General features: G+C 34.4%; 1 protein-coding gene across 1 annotated transcript in view; it reads right to left on the reverse strand.

Annotated features, from left to right (window-relative positions):
- CNTLN (centlein) overlaps positions 1 to 18,604 on the reverse strand; it is a 218,847-nt gene that overhangs the window by 42,948 nt on the left and 157,295 nt on the right. Inside the window, 7 exon segments of the mRNA XM_085568035.1 lie at positions 8,458 to 8,506; positions 8,508 to 8,632; positions 8,998 to 9,126; positions 10,710 to 10,748; positions 10,750 to 10,930; positions 15,363 to 15,365; positions 15,804 to 15,990. Coding sequence (XP_085424161.1) covers positions 8,458 to 8,506; positions 8,508 to 8,632; positions 8,998 to 9,126; positions 10,710 to 10,748; positions 10,750 to 10,930; positions 15,363 to 15,365; positions 15,804 to 15,990 — 713 coding nt within the window.

Raw genomic sequence — 18,604 nt, forward strand, 5'->3', positions numbered from 1 at the left:
ATGTCCACCCCTGAATTCTTCCAGTCATTCCTTTTTCCAGTCAACATTGTTTCTGTCTTTTAGACCCCAAACTGGCCATTATTTATAAACAAAGCATCTTTGTAGGTCCAGCAGATAATGGAGTAAGAGCTTTAAAAAGAAGTGTCTCCAATCCAGTTAAAGAAATCCCAGATGGATCTAGACACTTCCAGAAAGTGCAGTACGGAGTCTTCAAGTAGCACCCCCAGGTAATCCAGCTGATCCTGTTTCAATCTCATTCTTTGCTAAACCTACTCTGATTTTTTTTTTTTTTTTTTTTTTTTTTTTGTACTGTGGCACAAATGGAATTTTTTTACAGATTAGTGGAAGCAGTCTCCAAGTCTGTTGGATCTGTTCCCACGCTATCTGCTGTGGTGTGTTTGTGGTCCCCGGGGTGTCCCCCAAGCTGTGAGTCACTGGCAGCAGCGGGCAGGCAAGGAGACTCCACACGGCTCCTGGGGTGCTCATTACATCAGGGTTTATTGGGGGTCCTACCCCCGGGAAACAGCATGGTTTCTGAGGGACTAGGGGGGAAGGGGGAGGGAGGGACACAAAAGGGAGGAGGAGAGAGGGAGACTATAGGGAGAAAAAGGGCCAAGAGAGAGCCTGGTCCCACCGGCACACTTAACAGGGAGATTCCAAGTGTGTGCAGAATAATATTTGGGCCAATGCGACTACAGACAGATGATACTTCAGGGGAGGATTACAGGCTTGGAATAAACCATACATTTTCAAAACAGAGCATACAATTTAACATTTTAGTAACACCATAGCTACCTACAATGATAGAGTCATGGTCTGTGAAAATGGCTCTCTTGCACTCTAAGAATGAAAACAGCACCATTATCAACAAAATCACTTGTGTATGTCAGATATGCATCTGAACTTTGAATGAGATATACATGCACAGCTACAAAAAACTGACACACCTTACAACTTGGTTACATAGTTGATATCATCTAAATCAACATCCCTAAATTCTTAATACAGAATTAGATAAAAAGTAGTATTTATAAACATTCAATATATTTTAACCTACATCTGTTATGGTCTTTCTCTATCATAGTCAAAAACCAAAGTGAAGTGCTATCTTAAATCTGAAAAGCAAAGAAAAAGTAGAGTATGGGCATGCTTCTCAACATTTTCCTCTTTATTCTTCCATTTTATTTATCAAGATTTTTTTCCATTAAGACATCTACAGTATATGCTGTTCCTGGAACACTGTATGTATCAGTAACCATATGCCTCCTGTAAACCATACGAATTCAGCCGTTCACTTAATTCATTAAAATTCACAAAGCCTATTATTCTGTTTACAGTCTAATAGATATTCACTGTCACTATTCAGGCCTCTGATTCAATTTGCTTAAATCTCAGATGCAGAGTAATCCTGATGGAGATTAGCTTAATTTATCACCAATTTCTTCTCAGAACCAAGAAAGGCTGATATTTCATAATAAAAGCTGTGTTTCTACTTTTTTTCATGGAGTAGCATGCCCAGTGAAGAAGAAGCAATAAATACCTAATTTTTTAATTGTGAGATTTTCTCAGTTACACAGATTTTGCTTTTCATATAGGACACCATCTTTTAAGGTGTCTATTCTACAGCTAAGAATACTGATTCTCTATCACAGTGGAACATGTTCCTGGAATCAAATACGATGCTGATTCTGACTGAACACAGATTGGCAGACTTATCATGTACTCCACACAATACAAAATAATCACTCTGGGTATACTTTTCTAGGTAAAGTGTTGACAGTTTGGAGTGTAATAAATGAAATATACTTATCTTTTGGCTCTCAAGTGTTCTCAGTGGGGAAAATTTTCTAGCAACTTGAAGTCATATTAAAGATGTCCACTTCCAAATCAAAACTGACAGTGCTGATTTATGTGATAATATCTGCTGTTGTTTGCAAAATGTCCCAGTGACTCACTGAAGAAATCTTTGTTTGGTCAAACAACGCTTCCAAATTGGCACAGTTGCATAAAATTTTCAAATATACAATTGCATAAAATTTTCAAAATAAACCAGTTTTCATCTGTATAGCATACCATAATTCTATTTCCACAAAAAGTTAGTCTGTTTCTGTCAATTATTGAGTTTCACAGTTGTCCATTATGTGCTTCTTTTTTCAGATAAAGAAACAAATGATCATTCTGCATCTGATCTTGGTACCCATCTGAAAAATTACTTTCTGCATATTCCAGGCCCGAAGACATTGGAGTACTAGTACTGCCAGGAAAATTGAATCCACAGGGTTTGAGAATATATTCAGCAACAGCAAAATTCTATGAAGAATATCTCTTGCTGTCTCACAGTAAATAGAGAATTCTGAGAGTCGCCTTCAAGGATTTCCTTCTATCTGAATAACTGACTGTGACTGAAAGTAAAAGAATGTAGCAATGTACTTGTGTCGCTCTTATGTTGTAAACCTCATAAAAAATAACTGAACATTTACCAAATACTTGTGCCTTCCAAGCTGATTAATTATGTGTAATATTTTTGAAGATTTTTTTATAGATAAAGAGCAAATAGGAAATTATCTCTATACAGCCATCCTGAGAAGAACATATTACCTAGCAATGCTCTATTTTGAACCAACCCGGAACAGTTCAAGAGAAAAAGACAAGGATAGTAAATAGCAAGAATTTGTCAAATAATAGGATTTTTTAATGTGAATAGTCATTAATTACCAATTGTTTGCAACAGGAAAACGTTTTTTGTAGCATTCTCAGTTAGCACGGCCACTAAGAGGCAGTCTCAGCATCTCTAGCCTACAACCATGTAAACCTGTCCCTGTTCTGACCTTCTGTGGTACACAAAAGCTGGTGTTCTGGGCTTTCAGAAGGTTAATTGAATTCTCATGAACTAGCTCACAATCCACACAGATAATGTCTACAATGACATTTCAAAAACGGACTAGGGAGGAAGTTGCGTAAGGGCAGAAATGAGGAGTGAGGGTCACTCAGGGGTGTAACTTTTCAACAGAAGCATTAACTTACCTAAACCTGTATTTTGATCTACAGCCCAAGATAGCAGTGAGGAAATATGCCATGGCAAAACTTATGTCAATATTCAAGATAAACTGCAGAAAGGTAAGAGAGACCAATATATACCAGGATATAAGGTAAACTGATTGAATGGCAAGTAGAACTGGCAGAACTGGCAGAACACCACTTGGCCAAGCCAAGGTGAAATAAGTCCTCTGACACATGTGGCTGATGAACACAGATGTATGTCAAACAAGAGAGTGAGGGGGAAGTGCACCTAGCTTAAGCCCAGCTCTGAGTAGCCGAAATGAGGGCAGCTGTCTTAAGAGGGTGAGTGTTAGATCCCAACTTAGATCCATTAAGCTTGCCAAGTAAACTGCCATGGGTCTTGATTTTGGCAGTCAGTTTTATCAGATGGTTGTACTGGAGACCTATCAAGAACAATGCCAGAACACACCAGATGTGCTCTGTGCTGCAGAGGGTATCCTCAATGGAAGGCACACGAGTCCCAAATGACAGAGGTAGTATGGAAGGAAAGAAGTGCACTCAACTGATTTCAAAGCATTCAGCTGCCATCACCTATTTATTACCACCACAGCTGAATATAGATGCCTAATCAAAACAATCCTTCTCAAGGTCAGAAAAATTCTGATATTCTCATGCTCAGACAGGCATCATCATGGCAGATTAAAGTGAGTTTTGCTGATGTACAAATTGAATAGGACAGACGACACTACTGAGTCTTGGCTTACAAAAGCCTCTAACAGAAACATATGGTCAGTCAAAGTCTAGAGGAGGATAAAAAAATAGAACATGCTGGAAAACAGAATTCATGCAGGAATTCGGACAGTTTTGTAATAAACTAGTATGTTCTACTATGTTTTCAATAGAAATCCAGTCAAGCAGTCTAATAGCAATTTTTTAACTTTATCCAAAGGCTGTTTTCTGCATGAGTTCTCACAAGTACTACAAACACACAATAAAGAATATTTTGCTCTGGTTACTGTGCTGCACATAACTGGTAGCTCCACCTGAGGAACTGACAGTACATGTTACAGAAAATCCTGAGCAATGGTACACCATAAAAATTGAATGCATGATTCAAAGAGAATTTATGGTGCTGAAGGAAGTGGAGTGGGATAAAGACATGAACTCCAGAAAACGCACCTGAAGTACTCTCCAAGCTACCTGATCTCTCTTCCAGGTAGTTTGCATTTTTCTGTAATAAAACTGCTTTATTTGGCCTAGTTGATATATTTACGGCCCTATTTTCATTATTAATTCTTAGTCTTGATACATACCATGGAAAATTTTTATCAGGATATGGATTTTGTGAAAATGTTTAATAATCAAGTTTAGTTCTGGTCATTACAGAACTCTAAAAAGCACCCACATTTTATGATTTATTTTTCAGATCAACTGCATGAGCTATTTTTAATTCATTTAACATAGTATTGATACTGTATAGGCTATTTTTAATCTGAATCTCTCTAAGTAGTAGGTCAGACATCCTAAACAAAAGGTATATTAAAACAAATAGTAACCTTTATCAACTGACTTGTACTACTCTCCAGAAAAAAAAACAGATTTACTCAATATAGATCAATAGATCACTTTCCATAAAGGTACTCTAACAAGTATAAATGTACTCCCATGCTTTAATACTTTAATAATTTAATTTCTTATCAGTATTTTGTTCAGAAATGAGGTCAGATTAATGAACATAAAATACTGCCTTTTCTGAATATTGACTCAATATTATCATTCTTTTAGACTCTAGGCAATGTTGTAATATATACACACTAACTTTGAATACTTACTCAAAATGAGAAGCAGCAAGACATAGATTTCTTAACTAGCTCTATAAAGTGGTAAGATATAAAAATCCTCAATCCAAAAATCCTACTTCTTTATAGAAAATGTTAAAAAAATCTTTTGGCTACTAATAGATTAAGGATGTTGCAGCATCTTCATAAGACATCAGCCTACTTCATTCCAGATACAAAATAGAAGCATTCATTTTATCATATTAATTTTATTTATTTAAAATTTTTATTCATTCTATCTTTATACAGTTACAGAGTTTTTTTATAATAGATTGCATCTGCCCTATAATAGCTACCTTAGTAGTAGTAGTAGTACATATTTAAATCCTCGTTTGCTATAGTTCTTGGCCTTGCTAGCCAAAGATTTCCTCTTGACTTCTACAGCATCTTATCCATCTCTTATATTCCATTGTTGCTTCTATTTTCAGGTTATTATCTATAATCAATTTTCCACTTTGTTTATGTTGCCTTTTATTTCTAAATATTTTGTTCCCTTCCCTATCAAAATAAAATAGATATTTATCAAGAATTACCATCTAATTAGGCAACACCGTTTTTTTTGGTTACTTAATAAACTGTTACAGTCTACAATTTCTATTCATATTTCCTACTAGCCTATATATTCCTAATAACAGCTTTGGAAAAACGAACTGTTCTGAATTAACCTCTGAATTAAGCTCTGTTAGCTCCCTCTGAAAATCATTCTGCACAAAATACCGGAATCCTATCTCACATTCCAACAAAAATAAATCCAATAATCCCTTAAAGCATATTGGAAACAGCAACCTTCGTTTACAAGCATTCTTTCACCATTTTTGGAAACTACTACTAGATTCTACAATCTAATGATTTTAGCTCACTATGTAAGTGTCCCAAATTGAGGTGACCACAGCAATGCAACATTTTATTACATTCCATTACAAATATGTGCTCAATTAGTAAGTCATCACATCCTCTACAGTGATCCACTGGTGTATATCAGATTTCTACGATAAACCTCTTCCCTAGGTTTTGTAACTTATTATCTTGACCCAAATAGATCCAGGATCCTGTGGTTATGTATAATTAATAACTTTAAAAGCAAGTAACACTGCCTGCTATAAACACTCACACTCTTCTCTGAAGTTTCCCCGTTCTCCCATTTATAGCTGTAACTAGCAGGAACTTAATTAGCAACTCAGAAATAATTTAATTGTTGTATGTTGAAAAAGAACTATATAATGTCACAAGAGACATTGAATGGGTAGAAAAAGTAACTGCATTCAATTTAAGAATGAGGAGAAAATTACAATTACACTCTAAAAAACAATTAAAGCTTATTAAGTGATCAGAATAGCAGACAAAGATTAGAGGATTATATAATTTTGTTAACCTGTTTAAGTGATAGATGAAAGTTGATCTCTATATAGCAAAAATAATTTGAATTACTGGAAATGGAGTGAGAATCAAGGTCAGGGGACAAAAATCTGACAGCTATCCAGAAGAAAAGAAATGAGGCAGACCAGACTTCAAAAGAAGAACTGTACTCTTCAAGAGGAAGGAGTACTGCTACTTATTACATTATCACAATACCTCATTACAACATCAGATATACAAGAGATATTTTAACAGGATTTACGTGATATAATGCACAATTCCACTGAATTGCTAAGAATTTTACTTTTTTACAGTGGTATATTGTTAATAAAATCTGATTTTAGCACGCAACTAAATAAAGTAGTCTACTTATAGACACTATCTTTGTTTTCAAAAAAATCGTTCTGCAGAAGAACAACAGTCAGCAAAACCGTTACTTGAAATATGCATTCATATTCTTTATATTCAGGCAAAAAGAATAGGTATTAGTAATAAATACCTATATTAGTAGTAAATTAGTAGTAAATTTATAGTAATAAATACCTACCTAAATAAATTATTATTTCATATTTACATTTTTTCACATCTAGTGTAACCATGAAAGTGCTAATGAATATTCATGGTAACTAACAACAAAGCTGTCATCTCATTCAACAATGAATGAAGTTATGATAATAGTTGCTAATAGTTGATCCTACTCAATATTTTTACTTCTGAGAACAGAAGATCTTTTACTTTCTCATTTTCTAATTTTTGAAAAAATTTTCATTATGGAACTACATAAAATATTGATAGTATGATTTTTTTATCTCCTTATTTCTGTAACTGCTACTTTCACTTTATTCAGTGAAAACATTCCAAAACTCATGGCAGTCTGAATGGAGACTGAATTGCTTCTCTCCATCATCAGTGACATAGGAGTACATAATTAAAAGCAACAGATAATACATTAGATTAATTCAGGCTTTTAAATATTTAGCCAAAAATAACATGCAGCTGTGGAAAGAACACATATATTTTCCTCTTTGAGTAAGCATTCAGTATTAGAAGAAAATACATTTGCTCTTATGAAAATTGATAGTCTGTTCAAGAATAGGCAGCATATTTCTGAACGAATGGACATAATCATCAATGTTATACCTCTTTTTCAACAGTTACATCAAAAGGCAAAGAAAATATTAATCACTTTAATAATAAACTTTAAAAATAAAATATCTAGTTTTTTAAATAAAAGGCACTTTTTCATGAAAACCAATCATTATTTTCACCTCAGATAAGTTAACTCATGAATTATTTGAATTACTTGAATTTAGGATTCTAAAACATATCCAACATCATTACGTCTTTTTTCATAAGGAAATGTACATTAACTGAGCAACAGGACTGAACATGGGATGATTTCAGGCAAATGCTAAAGGTCTGAACACTGCTACATAGAGTGACTTTATATGCTGTCTTTTTCTGGTGCATCAAAATACCATGACTCTTTACTTTGAATGCTTCAGCCTTGCTCAAACATATCTGAAAGCAGCTCACTTCTACAGAAATCCAAGAGTAATAGAGAAGTAGCTGTTTCATGGGCTAATTAATAGTCTTCTTTGAAAGCTGGTATACAGCATATATACATATATTATATGCTACCTTAATAAAGTCACAAAATACTCTGAGTTGGAAAAGACCCACAAAGTTCATCGAAGTCCAGCTCCTGGCCCCACTCAGCAACATCCCCAAGTGTCACACCACGTGTTCAAGAGCCTTTCCTGAACTCTATCAGGCTGGTATTGTGACCACTTTCCTGGAAGGAATATAAGGAATTACTATTCTGCATACAGTTCTTAAAAATGCTTTCAATTTTACAACACAGAGGCTTCATTATATAGTATTTCTAAAACAACTAGCACATGCATATGGAAAATGCAGTAATTCACAGTAATCAATAGATACAAATTATTATATTAAATGCGTTGGGAATTTATTTGTTACAAAGTAATCTGATACACAACTAATCACTTTCTTTTGGGGCCAAGTGTATGTCAGCCATATGTAAAAAAATGAATAAAAATTATGGAAGTGTTTGAAAGTCTGGGAGAGAGGAAGTGATTCTTTCTCGTCATTCAGACCTGACACCAGAACACTACAGCAATTACAAACACTGTTCTGGAACAGGGAGTGCATCCAAGCCTTATTTAATCTTTTATATTTTGCTTTCAATAAAAAATACCTTTACTCAGGTAAACACTCAAAAGAAAATCAACATTCAAGCCTTCAGAAATGTCTTGAACTCTTCTATTTTGTCACTGGTAAGCAGCAGCAGTAGTTTCCAAAGCTTGTGTACTCTGTTTAGCCAAGCTATGTAGATGAGATGCAGCAGTTTCAAGCTCAGTCATAGCACATTCAGTCTCAACCATTTTTCTCTCTAGTTTAGCAATCTTGAGATCCTGAAACACATCCACAGAGACACAGCAGTGCTATGATAAAAGCTGATGGGGAGGTATGGTAGATTACAAACAAATGAACAAACAATCTCCCACATCGTAGCTGTCATCACATAATATTTCACTTGCAACATACAGAATGCAATTTCATGGCAAAAAAAAAAATAAATCATTTTCAGTCATTATGCCCATGTTTCAGTATATGCATTTCAGAAGTGTGACTGACTTACGTCAGAGAAACAGATTATTATTATTCTGCTATTTTCCCCCTTTCTGTACTGAAAATTTAAGATGATGACCTTGCAACTTTTCATTTGAAAGTAAGGTATGAAAATTCCACAGTGGAGTCATCAAAACTCTAATTATACCTTTCTCTCCAAATCATCTTTGGCTTTGTGATATATCTGCTCATACTGAGACTTCTCTTTCATAGCTACATTAAACCTTTGTTTCATTGAGTCAGTGGAAGCTTTTTTGTCTTCAGCCAGAGACTTCACCTGAAATAATGAAAGGCCAAAAGCATTGACTAGCAAGAGAGAAAACTTCAAAATTTCAAGAAAATCAGAACTAAGCATACCTTTATTACATAAAAATACACAACTACATTACTGAAGTATCTTTTTCTGAAATTGGAGACTTTAATAAATCTCTAATGTTGATCCATTAAAGATTAGCTCACACACAATCTATTTAAATAAAGTTTTGACTAGCATTAAATATAAAGAAATGCTCTTCATTTGCAGAGCTATTTGTTCAATATATAATTTAGACTCACAGTACTTGCAAAAGGGAGTAAACGACAATTTCCACTAATTTCTTTTGTCAGAGTTAAAAACATAAATTCAAACTCAGCTGAGAAAATAACTGTCTATATGTTAATAGTCTGTAAAGCTTCTTAGATAATGAATATCCATTGCAAACATTAGAACTGGGGTTAAAATGAAATAAACAAATGCTCCCAAAAATCGTTGAGCTTTCCTATAGTGCTAATCACATAGTTTTCCAGACAATATTGAGTAACAGGGAATTTCTTTGATCTTTTGCCGAAGATAATGTAAAATTTATCAAGCTGATTTTCCACATGGAATAATCAAAATAACATATAGAATATGATTCTTTGGAAATGAAGTGCTTCAAATACTCAAAGTACAGCAATAAAGCACATTATTCCACACTGCAACTTTTATCCAAAATCAAAACCAGGTATTTTTCTCAGGTCATACCTTAGCTCCCTCACTTAATGTTCTCACTTTCTAGCTGTGGATTTCTTAATAACACCTTATCTTTAGCATGGAGGGTTATACATTACCTCTCTTTGGAGCTGAAAATGCTGTATGACTGCAAGCAGGAATACTGCTTGTGTCACTCAGCAAGCACTTGCATTCTAGGCGAACAAAAACAAACTGGCAGGTTATTTCTATTTTGGGGTCATAAGCTACATAACCTGACAGACAACCAAACATCATGATCTTTTTCTGGCATTGAAGGCCAAAGTGCAGTGCATCAGTTGAACAACAGAAATATGCTAAACCATATACAAATTCTTTTACCTTCAGTGAAATAATTCTAAAATTTTGCAGGAGAAAATAATTTGCTATAGAAGTCAAGCACTACCTACACAGTTTAAGTTAAGAACTGTGAATCATTAATAACACTGTAGTATAAAATAGACTAACATATTAAAGCATTTAACTACTATAGCCAGGAGAGCTGCATGGACTTCATTAGCATATGTCATGTAAAATCGCCCTTGTTTCAGGTCTACTATATTTTATGATCTTACAGGGCATAAAACTAAATCCCACTACTTACAGCATATCCTTGCAACTGTGTTCTGAATACTTTAGTATTTAATTACACCTATAACAAAGATAAATTAAATTATGCTCAATCCATTCAAGCTATCACCATATACTGATTTCATACAAATTATAGTGGAGGGAATTACACCCTTCAATTAACTGTATGTTCTTTGCTTTAAGCAATATATTGATTTAATATGTATAGTGTGTTGAAATAACTTTGGTAAAACCACCAGCTTCTGCTTTTCTGAAAACTAGGAACAGCAATAAAGAAGTACCTTTCTCTCAAGACTGTCCAATGTTTCATTTGAGGTTTTTCTCATTTTCTTGATTTGCTTTCAGGCAAGACCTTAAGTCCTCTATCAAATGTCTTTTCATAATAACATCCCTCTCCAACTGAGAAATTTTGCAGGGGAAGAAGCTGGACTCCATATCACTGCTAGAAAATTTGGTTAATATGCAACTAAAAGGTATAAAGGCAGTAGACAATCTAGCATACCTGTAGCATTATAATACTTTCAAAAATGAAAGCTGATGCAGTTCTTGCAATTTACTTGGTTCTCAAGTACTAAACCCAGTTTCAGTCGCTTATTAAACAGACCTTTTTCTAAATATGCAATATATTTATGATTTGATTTTTGCTTGTCTGAACTGAAATCACAACAATTCTGAAACTATTATCAAAAAAGGGAAAACAAACCTGCTGAGCCCACAAAATTCAATTAATTAAGTTCCTTTGATGTCTTAAACAATCATTCAAACACTATTTTCTGCAAAATTATTTTCAAAAGAAAGTGAAATGGAGAAGCCTCCTTTCATCCAACTGAGTAATACACAGAAATAGTTAAACTCTATCCCTGTGTGTCAGATGAGATAAAATCCAAAACCTAGAAATAACATCAGCTTTTGTCAGATACTTCTCATGAAACGCCCAAAAGTCTCATATACTAAAAAGTAATCTTTGTTCAATGAGGAAATTATGCTTTATACAATACTTCCACTATTTTAACACAAATTAATAGTCTAAATAGAAACATAAGTAATACCTAAATATGTCCAGATATCTGGAATTTTTTTTCCAGTGAAAGCAAAATGAATGGCAGTGTATTCAGGAATACAACACTGCTAATACGATGTCAATATTGTATTTTTTAAAAACCCAGGAATACAATGCATCTAAACATTTCTTTGATCTATTTCCCCTTCATAACCTTACTGTCATTTTGGTTATTATGGTTATTTTGGTTATTATATCTTACAGTTTATAAAAAACTAGTATTTATTTTATAAAGAAAGCATGCTATCCAATTATTATTTTAAATTTGACATCTTATGGTGGAAAAATTCACTTTGAAACAGAAAATAAACAATCTATGATTTAAGCATTTTTAGGGCTCTCTATTTTTCAAATGAACTACTTTCAGATAAACAATTGAAGAATGCAACTTCTTCAATTAAAAATCAGAAGGGTTAAAGGAGTTAAAATCTTGGGCAGCCAAGAAATTCAGATACACAGAGCTTTTTTATAGTTGATATAGTAATATAAGTGAAGAACAGTATTATATCAGTTACAGTAGGTAGAATAAAAATATCAGTTGCATATTTGACAATTTTTGAAATTCAAAATGAATCACAGACGTGATTCAATTGAAATAGAAACAAATACAACTATCCTTTTGAACTTTTTTATGAATATAAGACTAGCTATTTAATCTTATTTAAGCATCTGAACCTTGACATGTCTCTTAGCCCCTAGGCAAAGAATTACTGAATTTGAAAGACTGCGTTTAACAGTGCTGAGGAATTCATTTCGACTTACATCAAGGATACAATAAGCCGAGCTCCGACTTAAGGCACTCTTACTGCCATACAGATACTGCAGCCAGCTGCATCGGTTTGTAAAAACTGCAATTTAAGCATAAGCTGCTCCAGTTTCCAAGAGCGCCCGCAGCACCAGGCGAGCCGCGGTGAGGAGCGCGCGTCGCTCTCCGCGGCTCCGAACGGCCGCGCTGCGGCGCCGCCGCTGCCACTGGGTGGCGCCAGACTCAACGGAGAGACGCTGCATCCCGCGCCCGCGGCTCCCCGATCCGTTCTTCCTCCCGGACTGTGCTCTCAGTGACTTCGCGGTCTCAGCGCCCGAAATCTACCTTCAAAAAATATTAAAATATAAATAAAGTAGACAGAACGTGATCACAGCCTACAGTAAATTTTGAAAAAAATATTTTCTGAGTAAATTTCCATGTATTTTATGAAGGTTCTTAGGAATTAACTGGCACAAAAGGAGCATTCTTACTTTCTAGAAACACTTAAGCAGAAATACATTCCTTGGGAAATATGATGAAAATCAGTACATTTCCATTGTTCTAATAGTGTATGGTTACCTAACGTTTTCTGGGACACTTGCAAGCACCAATCAGACCACATTTTCACTTGCATAGCATGGTCAGAATAAAAGGTAAAAGAAGAGAAGTAAAACTGGATCTTCATTTGAACTATATCTTTGAATAGTATAGTTCTACAACACAGGGAGTCTACATCTGTACAACAAGAATATCCAATAATTACATTCATCTTGAGTATTAAGAAATATAAGACAATTTACAAGAGTGGTTATTTCTACGTCTCCTGAAATTCAAAGCCCAAGACAAAGACATTTCCATTTGTCTGTACTAACACAAATTCTACATTTCACTAACAGCCAGGTATGATCTTAATTTTCAGGCACATGTCATTCCAGTGAAGAACATTTATACAGTTGTTGGTCATTCCTCATTTGTATATAAGAAAAAAAAGTGCTTCCATTTTCCTCCAGGCAATTCCACATATCATCTAAACAAGATCTAAATTCAGAAAAACAGACTCATTCTACTGAAAAAAAAAAAAAATTAAAGAAATTTAACTAAGTAGCCATTTTAGCAATCTGAGCATATGCATTGAATGCCATTGCTGAAATGGCTCAAATATATCACACAGTGGTATTTCAGAACTCCAGAAGGTATTGCTAAAACATACATGTTAAGCATATGGACAAGATATATATGTACCTATATGTATACAGATTTAGCTACTGTACTACAGCTTTTTACTCACTATGTATAAACAATAAGCAAACAGATCAGACATGCTGTAAACAATGATACTTCAGGAGATTTCTCTGCTTGGTGCAGACTTGTAATGCCTATTAACATTAATGGGAGTGTTGCACATAACTCTGCACCTCAAGGGGAGTATATATTCTTGTGTGCATAGTTAGATGTAAAATATTGTTCTTAATAACTTGTCTAGTCTATTTACTATTATTATAATGTGAGGTATAACCAGAAAATTGTTAAAATGATGTATGCTAGCAGAATATTCTTGAGTTTCCTGAGAGCTGTTTGTGGAGCTTGAGTTCCATTAGCGCAAAGCAGAGCACCCAGTTACATGGTTCACACACCAGACAAGAACTTGAGTACTTAGGTGGGCCTCTGCACACATTCAGAGGCAAAGACATATGCTTACAGTATTTTGCTTCCAAACTCACCACCCACACTTAACACATTTCTTCCTGTTGGCAAAGATACAAGGAGTCATCACATACAACGTAAACAAGCACTGCAAAGACAGTGCTCAGGAAAAAAACTAACCAACAAAGCCAGGTACTTGGACATTTTGTGCTATAAGGAAAGATTTGCTGCTTAGACATTCAAGATATTCAGGAGAATAACTATGTGTCTCATCTTTAAGTTGGCTAGAAAGCCTGGAAGAATAATTGAAAACCCTTTATCAAGTTCTTCTGCTAAAAAATGACTCGCAGGACTTAAACCAGCCTTTAAAAAAGTTAAGAATTTTAGAAACTTGATTTAAGTAGTTTTTGAGCCCCAAATATTCAAAACTCTCATCCAATTCAGAAATCAGTGAATTTACTCTACTACTTAGCATTTTGGGGTCACAGACTATCTCCATCCTAAATATAGTTTAGCATACATTATTTATTTTTTCATTAAAAATTTAATATATCTTTAAGAAGGAATTAAAAGTCATGCTAGTATTTTTGATATCAGATTTATATATGCTTGCTAAATATTTCCTCTGCTGCAGAAACAAAAAAAAACTTTGATTTTTTAGCAATTTATTTTGCTGTTCACATTTGACAGACAAATAGAGTAGGTTTCTAGCATGGATGTTACTCTTAAGCTATTTAAAAAAATAAATCTCCATTTTTAATTTTTCCTACCATAGATCAATTGACTGCTAGGTTTCTGGATAATGAAGATACTCATCTAAAAGGTACAACCCTAATTAACAGCAACAGAAGCAAATTATTCAATCCCAAACCTAAAAACAACACTCAAGAAGACAGTGTGCATGGTTTTAAGACCTCTTTCTCATAATTAAAGCAGATCAATTTATGTGCCTTTTCATGGCTACTCCCTGCTGGCCTCATCTCTTTATCAATGTGACCTACCTTTACTAATCCCTGAATTTAGATGTTATGCATCCACTGTGCAATAGCCACGATCTGTAATACCATGATTACCATCAACAACTCAGAGGTCTGAGCATTACCCACATCTCATGTGCTAGCACAGCTAATCCAGCATTTAGAGTCAGCTATGTTGACCATGTAACACAGCCTTTTCTCCTAGCTGATCCTTTGGCAGACTTCTTGCTACTGTGGAGTTTCTTCTAGCAGCACGAAGCTGCACCATTTTGACCTTTTCTCTTTCCTCTACTATTTAACAGAAAACAATTGGAAAAAACTACTTGAAGACATACTGTAGCAAATATATTTCCTCCAGTGAGAAGAGAAGAAGAATTAATATGTTTGAGCCAGGCCACCTGCTGAGAAAGCTTTCAGAACAACACAGTCCAGTCTCTGCATCATTCACATGCAACAAAATCACTCGAGACTGAAAAGTGAAATCATCAACCAGTCAATATTTTCCTACCAGCTAATCTACAAAAATACAGAATAATAAAAATAGTCTCTCTGAAGACAAAGACAACACTGACACGCACAACACTGCTCCCCATTAGGTCAAATTATTTGCTTCACTATCACAGACAGCTATTGCTTTTCTCCTTCTTAAAAGAAGAAAGGAAACAACTGAATTCTCATCAAACTAATTTCACAGCCCCTTCTAACAAGATGTGCTTAATCATTCTGCGAAAGCCCAGCAAGGCTCCTTGTCTGGCCTATTTGATCAGCAGAAATTGTTTTAGAATTTTTAGTTCTGTCTATGACTACATTTCTACTTACCATCAAAGGCAACCTAACACCTAAGCTGCTAATCATTGCCTACAATATACAAATTATAGGCGTATGGGAGTATATGTATGTCTGCTTGACCCAGTTATGAACTACTGCTCATACAAATTATCCTCAGAACTAGATAATCTGTTCTGCCACCTTTAGTTTGCACTGCAATTGTTTAATCTCTAAATCAATGTCCTTTGAAGGAGTTAGTGTGGCTTTACTCTTGCCAGTAGTTTGAGATGGATGTTCTCGCAACTTTAATTTTCCTTCTACATCTTCCTTCTCCTGTGACCACTTGGTCAGGTTGGAGGTCAAAATTTGTTTTACAAAGAGAATAAACAATCACAATTTCACCCTAACAATATTTCTGCTTGATCATATGAGATGCTTCTCCAGATCAGCATTCAAGAGGAATAAAATTGTATATATTTCCTGTAATTACATTGCATAGCTGTTGGTTGAATTCTCTAGTACAGGCAAAGATCAAATCTGCCAGAAAAAATAAATCTACTACCACTGGAAACAAACAATTTTTTTAAGGCAAAATAATTCAATTTGGATTGAATATGTTGCAGTTTTAACTATGACAAACAAAAATTATCATACAAAACTGTAACAGCAGTTACAGTTGAAACATGTTTACCTAGAGCCTCCCTGGAATTCAGCATTTCTACACAGAATATGAAGAAATACCATGATGTCTCAGACACCAGTGTGAATTAAGGGTAGTTAAATGGCAAATCTGTTATAATGGTGACCACTGCAAGCTCCCTTGAGTTGCTATTTGACAACTGCTATAAAACATACACCCTTCTCTTGGCTTTTGTTATGATATTTGTAGGGCTTGTGGAGGTTAAAGCAAAGTGGACCAGCTGCACTAAACATCTCCTGGTTGGCTGTTCTTTACCTATGTGCTATTTCATCCCTTTCAGTATATGCACCATAGCCAGAGAACTGCACATTCCATAACCTTGACTCTAGGGCTGAAGTACTTAAGTGGTAAAAGACAAGCTGGAGCAGGACAGGATAACAGATGTTAGTTGTTTATTCCACTGGGTAGGTCTTACCACCCTATACCGCAGCCAAAATGCTTCTCACTTAGCAACATAAATGCTAAGTCCAATTAGCAGACGAGCCTTGTTAGGGATTTAGTTCAAATAAATATCATGCAAACAAACTCTCAGTCTTGTTGCACTTGACTGACAAACAAGAAGACTTATTCAATCTTTGTACCAATATATTTCACATTACTCCTTTCAGAAGTAATGTTTTAAATAATTGGTTTCATTCAAATAATATTGAATGTTGTTCTGCAAAAAGGGGAACAGAAATAATCTCCATGCTAGTGATTAACTTTCACAAAACTGTAGTCAGCTGAAAGCCAACAATGGCCTAACAGCTCTCTGCTCCTTACAAGGCTTATTAAAATGCTGTCCTATTATTCCATGTAAGATTGTAATAGAGCAGCTTAACATAAGAAACAATTGTACAAAATGGAATTGAAATACCTCAAAATGCAAAAAAAAACCTGATGCAAAAAGCAAAAGAATCCTAATCAGAAGCATGAGAAGATACATGATGGCTTGAAATAACTAAATGTGTGCTTGATTATATGCTGATGCCAAATGAAATATCCAACAAAAATCAAAAACAAACACAAAGCCCCCCTGAAACTCAAAAAACATAAAAAAAAGCCAACCTAAAAGCAAACAAAAAAAACCACAAAAAGGTGAAAATATTACTTTCTCAAGCAGTTTATAATTTAACTTACAAATTAGATTTTATACAGTTGAGATAATTAGAAAAAAATCATATATATATATATATGTGTTTATAAAAACATACACTCCCATGGCAATAATCTGAAGATCATATATACAGATAAAAGAGAGTCACATTAATTCCTATTATGAATGAGAAAATAATGCTTGTGTATTTCACATTAGCCTAAAAAATACCACTGGTACAAGGAAAAATCATCCGGTATTTAAAGTTAAAACTCTAACAGCATTTATTTCATTTTGACCAAGTGCACTTATTAAAGTCAGTGGGCATTCTACATACATATCCGAGGTAAGTACTGTTCTTAGTAAAGGAGTTAATCTCTCCATTCACTTCTCTGTCTGTTGTCATTATTAAACAAGAGAGTGAAACAAGAGAGCAATACTATATTTTCTACTTGGCTATTCCTTAATCTAATATATTTTTTCTCATAATTACTACATTTACAGTGTAGAAGACAAAATAAAGACCATTTCAATAAGAAAAACCAGCAGTAATAGAGAAGGACATAATATAGAAAAATATGAAGATTATGTTAATTTGTCCAGTATAACCAATATTTCTACATGCAGAATTTCATGATTCAGTGTCTCTATAATAAATTATTCATAAAAAGAAAAGAAAAAAATCATAGCTAGATCAATATCTCTGTTCAAAATTAGAAATGCCTATATCTGCCCAGGATAGCTTGTGTCTCTCAGAAGTTTCTTAGGCTACTGCTGCTGACAATATGCATCAGTTCCAAACCAACATGAATTGCACTGGCTACATTCTCAAAAATTAGAGCAAATATTTTCAAAAAGAAAATATCTTCATGGGACAGGTACTAAAGATGACAGTTGGTTACAGAAACTACTTAAAGAGGTAGAAAAAAAAATTAAAATAAGAATCTACATAAATTCAGAAACAGTGTAAGAACTATGGAGGAAGTGAAAGTAACATATGATGTAGAAGAGCCCAACCCACAAAAGCAGCGAGGCATTCAATTGCAATCAGACATTTCACACAACTTGTCTCTTAATACTGCTGTAGATATTATAAATGTACTACAGAACTGATAATTCTACTGCATTACTCTTGTATTTTTAATCTATTGAACAGTTATGAGAAAATCTTATGTAAATCCATGTGGGAATTAAAACACAGTCCCCT

Source organism: Lonchura striata, chromosome Z (assembly GCF_050655825.1).
Source record: "Lonchura striata isolate lonStrDom1 chromosome Z, ASM5065582v1, whole genome shotgun sequence".
NCBI lineage: Eukaryota > Metazoa > Chordata > Aves > Passeriformes > Estrildidae > Lonchura > Lonchura striata.